Source organism: Acanthopagrus latus, chromosome 16 (assembly GCF_904848185.1).
Source record: "Acanthopagrus latus isolate v.2019 chromosome 16, fAcaLat1.1, whole genome shotgun sequence".
NCBI classification, from domain to species: Eukaryota; Metazoa; Chordata; class Actinopteri; order Spariformes; family Sparidae; genus Acanthopagrus; species Acanthopagrus latus.
The window spans coordinates 11763127-11772316 of NC_051054.1; the positions used below are offsets into that span (position 1 = coordinate 11763127).

Consider the following 9190-nt stretch of genomic DNA (forward strand, 5'->3'; position numbering starts at 1 on the left):
CCTCCAATAAACATGGTGCAATTACACCAATCAGCAACTTTTGATGAGCACATCCTACAACTGGAACAATAGAGTGCTTTGTTTCAAAGTCACCACAACAGCTCTTGGTTTGGAAAGCGAAGGCTGCCCTCTTCTGGGCATCGAGTGAGCACCAGTGGATGTGTGTGGAGTGCACAAAGCAGGCAGTGTCCCGCATGTACAGCAGACAGCTAAAAACTGTTGAGGGCACCTTAAAGACCAAGAGCTTGATTACCAGAGGTGGAAAATAATCTCTGAAAAGAATCTACAATGAGTAAAAGTCCTGCATTTCACATAAGTAGTAGTATGTAAGAACAAAGTACTCGCTGTGCAGCAGTTAGTATTTTACTATCAAATATGGTGTTTTTCGATAAATATCACTGTCGCTGCAGAATTGCGTGTGTTGCGTTTTAAAGCTTGCATTTACTACTTTACTTCTACTACCAGAAATGTGGACTTCAGTTATAGTGACTTGGCCTCAAATCAACCCAATGCACTGTTTTGATGACTTGCACCTTCCAAAACTTTTGAACAGGTCAGATAAATAGATCTATAATATCATTATTAGACAGGTGCTACTACCTTGTCTTTTTTCTTTTGGATGACTGGATAATGTATTTAAGGCTTTAGTATCTGCTGTACTTCTACTACTATTTAAAAGAGTTTTAATTCAAGAGGCAGGAGAATGTCCTCAGAAGACAAACACTTAATCTCTCAGTTCATCACAAACATCAAAAATCATCGACAGGAAGTAAAACTTGTAATATTTGCTTCTGAAGTGTCCTGGAATAGAAGTATAGAGTAATACAGAATGGAAATACAAGTACCTTAATCCTTTGAATCACTGTGAATTATTCATAACTAACAGCAGATTTTCTTTTACCATTTAAACTCCACATGTGTAAAATAGATAAGATGTCGATTATTCTCAACACTAGCATTCAGGTCAAGTTGGTGTTCTTTCATTATAGAAAACATTTTTGCCCCAAAGTAGCTCAGTGATAACTGCGGTGTGTAGGTAAATCATCATGCCAGCAACGCCTCAAACAATGCAACAACCCACACCAGTGCTCACCTGGCCAGGCCCTCCTCATACAAATAGATAAGGAGTGGATCGTATGAAGTTACCAACACGTACAACCGCATGTCAAACTTGAACTCTGTAAAGAAAAAACAAAACATTAGATCAGACAGATTAGCTGCGTCTGTCTGCAGTTATGAAGTGGTGAAGGGGAACTCACCATCTATCAGTAGTGGGTTATTAATATAGCGAGACACCAAGATGTTTTCATCCATTGAGATCTGATTTGGCTGCAGATGACAGACAGAAGCAAATACAAAACAATATAATTAACACGACAAGGAAGATGAAGGCAGCAATTATCATTCCAACAGGTTTAAAGCAACAATCTACAGCAAAGACATCAAGGGAATATGCCATTCATTGGCCAGCTAACAACTAAGGTTGTAGATTATTTACCACAGCAATGATTTTCAACTGGACGAACTCAGTCAACATCTCTCAATATGACAGAAAGAGTATAAATAGCATTTCTATGGCAAATGTACCATTTCTTGTGTTTCACATCACTCCACCGTCCTCCACCATACGTTCATACATATGCCATAACAGAGCATTAAATAGTGAATTCCAAATGGATGATGTGACGCCGCTGTTAAACATTAACATCAAAGAATGATCAGATCAAGAAAAAGACTGCAGTGACACTGGCCTTAGCAGGTCAGCGTTAAATAACAGCCTATAAAAATACAATCCAGTGGTGGGAGATGGGTCATTTATGAGGTTGAAATGTGTTGCAGGTGGTGAAGTTGAGAAGAGATGGGGCGGGGGACGGAGGGGTGTGTGTGTGTGTGTGGGGGGGGGGGGGGGGGGGGGGGGGGGGGGGGTAACCTCAGTGCTGGCTACAGTTCAGAGAAAACCTGAAGCAAAAAAAAAAAAAAAAGAAAGAAAGAAAGAAAAAGTGAACGTATTTCTTTCTTCTCTCCAAATATCGTTGACATTCTTTCCACTGTTTCATAAAAATGCCTGAGAAGAAGAAGAATTGTGCATATGTTTTCCAAGAGTGAGAACCTTGTTGGGCTCCTCCAAAAGCCGGAGCCTTGGAGGAGTGTGATTTACTCCACACTTAATGTCTCAAACCCCCCCACACACACACTCAAATGACATCTGGCCAACCGACTGTTTCAGTTCACAAAGTATTTTAGTATTTTATTTAGTAAGTCAGTGTGCTTAAGGTCAACTCCCACCAGGTCTGACTTGAATGTGACTCCGTGTTAACGCATGAATCAGATGGAAAGCTGATTAGCCGTTTCCAGGCTGCGCTAACCTGAAATAACATCTGCTGGCTGGAGCTTCAAAGTTATTCATTTGAGTGGTAATATAAATATTCTCACCTCACCCTCAGCAACAAAAAGCAAATACGTTCATCTCCCAAAGTGTCAAACTGTCTCTTCAACACACAGCTTTACTAAAGTTTCACACTTAAAATAGTGGCAGCACAGAGGGATGCTACCTGCTATAAACTACAGCTGCAACAATTAGTTAATTAATCGATTATTCGATGGAAAAGAAATATATTTGCCACCTGCTGTGTTAATCAATTAACTGTTTCAGTCTTTTTTCAAGCAAAAGTGTCAAAACAAACACAGCTTTATTTTGGGGAAAGACACAGGCTGCATCAATTTGAAAGGGGTAATAAAGCGCTGGTTCCCAGGCAAACCCGCAGATTTAATGGACAGTAAAGTAAAAGACAAAATATTTCAGTTCCACAAAAGTATGTACAAGCTTGAAGGTTCGGTCTTGACCTTGGACACAGAAACATCCCACAAGAGAAAAGGAAATGTAAGAGGGTACTAAGGAAGATAATAAACAACATTTTAACTGAATAGTTCTTATCAAAAGGTCCACTTGCAGAGCGTTCAAGTCCAATAAAATGTTAATTCATTATTTCTGATGAACTGTTTCTCTACAAATCTCTCTAAGAATCTCTACAAACATTAGCGTTGTCTTGTCCTGGTTTAAAAGGCTGCGTTACAGTAACATGATGTCATAATTTGAACGAAATATCGAGAGATACATTATATTGTGTACGGTGATAACTTCTTTGGGTAAACTGAGGACATAACCTGTGATGAGGTGTTACCAGTGTGTGGACAACCAAGCCAAAAAGGTGGGAAACAGCTGAAACTCCTGTGGGCAAAAAAAAAAAAAAAAATCACTCACATTGCTGACCAAGTAGATGCCTCGCCCTCTTGAAGATGCTACTGGTTTTATAATCCATGGACCCTTGTCCCTGGCAAAACAATCTGAGATCGAGGCAGGAGAGACAAGAGGGGATTCAGACAGGAAGGAAAAATGTAGCATGTAGGATGACTGCGAACATATCATAAAGACAGGATCAACTGAGAGGCGTCTTACTGCAGAATTTCTGGTACTCAGAGGGAAGCACAAAAGTCTGAGGAACGATATGGAAGTCTTTGAAGCCGTGAGTCTGCTGCATTCGCTGGATGTTTTTATACAGGCGGTCTTTGCGCGTCAGTTCATACGACCTGGAATTGAACAGAAGCTCGGGTTTAAAAAAAAAACCAGAAAAAACTGCTCTGTAGCTTCAACATTGACAGAACAAAAATAAATGCATACATAACAGCAAGAGATCGCTCTCTGCCTGACAGTGTGATTCATCTCATGTTTCAGAGAGGCACTGGTCCAAGCAAAAACGCTTTGCAGTGGACGCCAACAAACACACCGCCTGAACAGACGGGCTTAGAGCGGCTCGGCGGTGATATTTATAACGCAGAAAACGGTGGCGATGCACACGCACATTTGAGCACTACATTATACCTGGGAAAGTGGTTGACCTTCTGGAAGTCTTGTAGGCTGCGTAGTAAGTAAGGCTTGAGGTGAGACCCTGTCCACATGAGGTTGAAGTCGTTACTGTTCTGGTGAACCTAAAAAAAAAAACAAAAAAAAAACGGACAGAATGATCGACTTTAATTGTCATACTGGATCAGATCATTTAGATTAAGTGATGACACAGAGCAAATCATCTTTGCAAAGGGATTATAAACAAAGCATAAAACCATGTATAGCCGTTGCTCTTCATTCTGAACGCGCTCTGTTTCCAGCCACCAGCAGCAGTATTATATTCTGATGTCAATCACATATGACAGCTCGGTGAAATTAAATCTAAGAAGCAGATCAGACGCCTTACCACTAACCTGAAGAAATACAGCCCGCTCTTCAGTAATTATCTCAAAAGGAAGGCCGGCTCGCAGATTTTCATCACCCTCAAATCATTCTGTTTTGTTTTGTTTTATTCCAGCAATTCGTTAGGAGGCAGAGTTCACATGGCTGCTCAGTGTCTAGGGGAGAGCCAGATGTTTGTAATAAAGGCTTATTAAAGTTTGGCTCTGTCGCAGCTGTGGTAGACACTCGTCTGCCTTTGATGATGGGTTAGCGGGAGTCAAGAAGCATTGAAATGAAATAAAAAGGGAATTAATTGTAACTGCTTGGAAAGAGCAATAATGGGGATTGTGTGCCCTCATGAAACAGGATTAATGCTCTCTTGAGGTCATTTAGCTATTTTTTTTCCATGGGTGCATTCCCGGGCTTTGACATCGGCATTATCAATCAAAAGGAAATAAAGACAGCTCTCTAGTCCCTCATCCTACACAGCAGAGAGGTATATAAATAGCTCCTGCAGCTAAAAAACAATTGAGTTTTTACAAGATTTAGGCTAATCTTTTAAATTTGCACGATTTAGTGGGGAACATTACCTCATGGAATCCGTGATTGGTGAGCAGTTCTCGCACCAGGCGGCTCTCCGTGCGCACGATCTTGAAGGCCATGTGATATCGCCCTGAGCAAATGAAACAACAAAAGATCCATAGTCTGTAATCATCATCATCATCATCATCATCATCATCTTTTCTCTTAGGCTTTTGTGTAGCTTTAAAAGGGACAGTTCGCCCCAAAATGTATTACATACGTTTTCTTTGGTGTGAGCTGCCAAGTTTTAAAGATATCGGTAAACAGAGATGTCTGTTTTCTCTCAAATATAATGGAACTAGATTGCACTTGGCTTGTGATGCTCAAAGTAACCTCACAAGTTAAATATTTGCTACATGCAAAGTAACTAGTAACTAAAGTTATCAAATACATTTAGTGGAGTAAACGTCTTTTATATATTTGTCTTCGAAATGTGGTGGAGAGGAAGTCTAAAGTAGTAGAAAATGGAAATACTCCGGTAAAGTAAAAAAATACCTCCGTATCATACTTAAGGTTGCTACTAGTGAACGTACTAAATAGTTACATTCCATCACTGTCTTTAACAGATTGTTGCGCACCTCCAGCAGAGCAGATGTTGGCATCTTTTGAGACAACAGCTTCAGGGAAAAACAAGAGAACTGGGACGGTCTTCCTAAGGCCGCTCCAGGCGATGCAGGGATGGTCTCTAGTGGACAAACAATCAGATGACGCACAGTCACTGTTAAGAGGGAGATTGTTCAAATTGTTTTGAAAGTCAAACGTCAAATAACATTGACAATCCAACACACAGAGTAAAATTTCCAAGTAACAATATCACAGAGATGGACTCCCGGGTGAAAGGCAGGGTAGTTTACCTAATGCCGAGGGAATGTATCCTGACGTGGTGTTTGTTTCAGTCAGGCAGATAGGGACAGAACCACACACAGTTAGGAGGTGCTGGGCAACAACAAACCCACATACTGAACTAGCAAACACCCTTGATAAACTGCAGGCTGTCCGAGAGTACCAGACCCAGCCTGCTTATCGTGGGATAAAAATAAGATAAGGTAGCATGAAGATGGGCTAGGGCTCAATCAGGCACGGACGGCCCTGATAAGGACCAGAGGCATGTAAACAATTGCTGCCCCTAGGTATGTCAGACAATACGGCAGATAGCTTTTTCACTTCGGTGGCTTTATTGCACGCCCGCATACGAAGCTCTCTGATCAAATTTATCTGTTGTTTATTTTTCAACATAAACCACCATCATGATTACTGAGATATGATACACAAAAGATGTCAAAGGCCTGAGACAAAAGGCCAAATTGCTGCCATCACAGTAACATTTTTTGGCAATGTATGACCATTTAAAAGCATGGTATGCAATTTCTAGGGGGTCTCTCAATCAAAACAGAACAAAAGACGTAAGTAGCGAAGGATCATGGGAGTCGTTGTCTTCATTGTTCAACAACTTGTCAACTGAAAAATCTAGAGACGTGACTCAAGCAGAAATGTTCTCACGGTGATGTTTTGATGATTTTTTTTAATGTTAAGTTTGTGTTCACCAACTTCCTTCCTGAACACTCCAGAAGTCAACATGACAGGCGACCTTGAATTTTTGTTTGAATATGTTGGAAACACGAGGGATAGTGTGAGTACACAACTAAATACATGTTAAAGCAGAAATGATGCATGTTATATCTTTAAGTTGCAAATATTTGGTTGAATAGGCAGATTAACTATTTGGTTTTTTTTCAATACACAGAGTTCTCTTGTGTGATCAGCATTAACGAAGACAGCCACATCTACTGTAGGCACTTTAGGGCACTTTTTATCAGCTGACTAGAACAGACTTAAACATATAGTGCCTTTACTAGAATCTGCATGAGATTGTTAATGCTAATTCTATCAAGGATCTGTTCTTATGTTCATGTTGTTTTAGTTTCTATTAAATACAATAAAAAATAGATTCAAGACAAGTACAAATATCCAGGCATGCCTTATACTGAACATGTGTGGTCCATGTACATACATGTTGTGTCTTCATGTGTGCTATGTGCCTCTTGTGTTTGCCCTGCTGTAATTCTATCCTCTGTTGTTGTTTGCATTATTTAGGGTTGCCTGTCATAAACCTTTACAACATGTTAATCTCAAATTAAAAACAACAGTGCTGGCCACCTACCCTGGCATCGACACACCGATAATCAAGGCTCGCAGATATGACCGGTTCCGAGGCTACTGGTCGCCTGGAAGTTAAACCCTAACACTAAGCAATCCAAACTAATTCAGCGGTTGGAAATTAGTCTGAAAGCAGGTGGCACACTGGTTCGCAGTACGGTATGACTAAGTATAGCTTAAGAGGGAATTAGTTGGCAGAAACAGGATAACATAGACCAACTGTTGCAGCTATGATACAGAGTTAGATGATGCCCTTTGCTCTCATTCAGTTAAACTTCAATTCAAATCATCAATTATGCAAAATGAAAGCCAGCTCAAGGCTTAATGTTGTCTAAATGTATCATGGCATGCATTATTATAGGGCTTGGGGCATCTTCAGTAATCCTGCATTGATAAGATTACACAATCTATAAACCATGGCAAATTGCAAAGACAAAGAATACGGCCAGGGGTAAAAAAAAATCGGCATGGTGTCACATTAATCCTGTATTTAAACTCTCCAGGAGGATCAGTGGGTTACGAACTCAGCTGACACTAAGATGCAGGGACTGTGAGCAATGTCCTACTCATCTCAATATGAAAGAAAGTGTGTCCATGGCAAATGTACTGTCTCATATGTTTAACATCACTCCACTGTCACCCAACACACATTTATTCATATGCCATAACAGCATTAAACATGAATTCCAAACTGCTGATATGACTGTCATGTTAAACATTAACATCAACAAATTGTCAGATTGAGAAAAGACTGCAGTGACACTGGCCATGAAATGTCAACATTACATAACAGCCTGTATAGACAAATGCTTTTATGATATCACATGGTTTATGACTTTTTAACAATAAAAGACTGCGCAAACATATCAAGGCATACGTATCTAGAGAAAATACTCCCACAAACGAGTATGTGTTGAGTATGCTCTGATGTAGACATTTGCACAGACCTGCTATTTAAAGGCTAATCACAGCTGAGGGAAACTCTGAGGTGATTTTGCATTTGGCTGTGCATGAAAAAAATTTTTTTAAAAACCTGTCAAAGAGTTTTCCGGAGAGAGCTTCTCCTTATTCGAGGAGGATAGACTGCGTCAGACTGCAGAAGCTCTAGAGGCAAATATGTGACGCTGGGCTAAATAAAACTGACTTGACCGAAAGCAACATAAACATGACAGCAGAAAACACATAATATCATCTTTGTTTTGAAAGCATGTGATTCTACAGTAGACTGAGTCTTCTGCAAAAATGCAATTAGTAGTACTTGTGTTAACACTTACTCATGCTCGTTCTTTGAGGAGGACTCAGAGTCCTCCTTATCCCGGATCACAGCTGGCATCCTCACAGTAAGAGGGGACGAGCTGCCCAGTGAAATCTTCCTGGGATCAAGCGTGCAGGTTTTATCATGGCACCTATCACCTCCACCTGCAAAAACGTGGATGAGATGGGAGATGAGGTGCTGAGGGTCCTTGTTCAGGTGATGGCAATAATAATACCAGTCACTGAATATCATCAGCTTTCTGTCGTGCTTAATACCATATTAATAACCACGTTACTGCGGCTCATCAACAAAGAGCATGGCTGGAGCATGTCTTCACACTGAGCTAGCACACAGTCAGTCGACAACAGCTGCTTCCTAGCTCTACTTATCAATGAGTGCACTGGCGCTACGTTTCTATTAACAACACAATAGACATGAAGGCGTTCAGACCAAACACAGACAGATAAGCAAACAAGCATTAGAGACTTCTTCGTTACTGGCATGTTCCTTCAGCTTCCGGAAGCTACCCAGGTGCAGTCAGCTCAGTCAGAGAAGAAGACGCTTTTGTTTTTGTTTTGTTTTTTTATAATACCACCCTCACACACACTCACACACCAATGTCAACTTGCCTTTATGCCTGAGCGCCTGCTTACTGCTAGCTGGTATCTCCAAGGCCAATTGATCATCGCGCTTAATCTTCCTGGTAACTACAACAACTGAGTGGCAACAGAGGACAGAGGACTGCGCATGCGCACTCGCGGAAAATATTTATTCGTCCACCTGTCCAAAACACTGCATCTACACAGCAGTTAGACCACAGAAACCGACCGACAGAAAGAGAGCCAGTATACTCGGTTTAAGAAGCTAAGTGTTCTCAAACAGCGCATTTAGTCGTCGGATATCTTGAACGTGTGCACTGAATTAAAATAAAGAACGAAACCTGACAAAATCTGCTTATTAGTGCTTAACGT

At 40.7% G+C, this 9190-nt stretch overlaps 1 protein-coding gene across 4 annotated transcripts in view; it reads right to left on the reverse strand.

The window, feature by feature from the left end:
• The window catches only part of ttll5 (tubulin tyrosine ligase-like family, member 5), a 47529-nt gene that overhangs the window by 37639 nt on the left and 700 nt on the right, over window positions 1-9190 (reverse strand). For 2 of the 4 annotated variants that reach the window (XM_037071146.1, XM_037071142.1), the window contains exons 1-9: window positions 8849-8994; window positions 8239-8383; window positions 5386-5492; window positions 4816-4898; window positions 3881-3987; window positions 3458-3588; window positions 3263-3345; window positions 1260-1329; window positions 1094-1178 (exon numbers count right to left, since the gene is read on the reverse strand). In XM_037071146.1, coding sequence (XP_036927041.1) covers window positions 1094-1178; window positions 1260-1329; window positions 3263-3345; window positions 3458-3588; window positions 3881-3987; window positions 4816-4898; window positions 5386-5492; window positions 8239-8297 — 725 coding nt within the window. In that variant the 5' untranslated portion in view covers window positions 8298-8383; window positions 8849-8994. Of the gene's footprint in view, window positions 1-1093; window positions 1179-1259; window positions 1330-3262; window positions 3346-3457; window positions 3589-3880; window positions 3988-4815; window positions 4899-5385; window positions 5493-8238; window positions 8384-8716; window positions 8740-8848; window positions 8995-9190 lie in introns of those variants that run through there. The other 2 variants (XM_037071145.1, XM_037071144.1) reach the window with 2 other exon arrangements.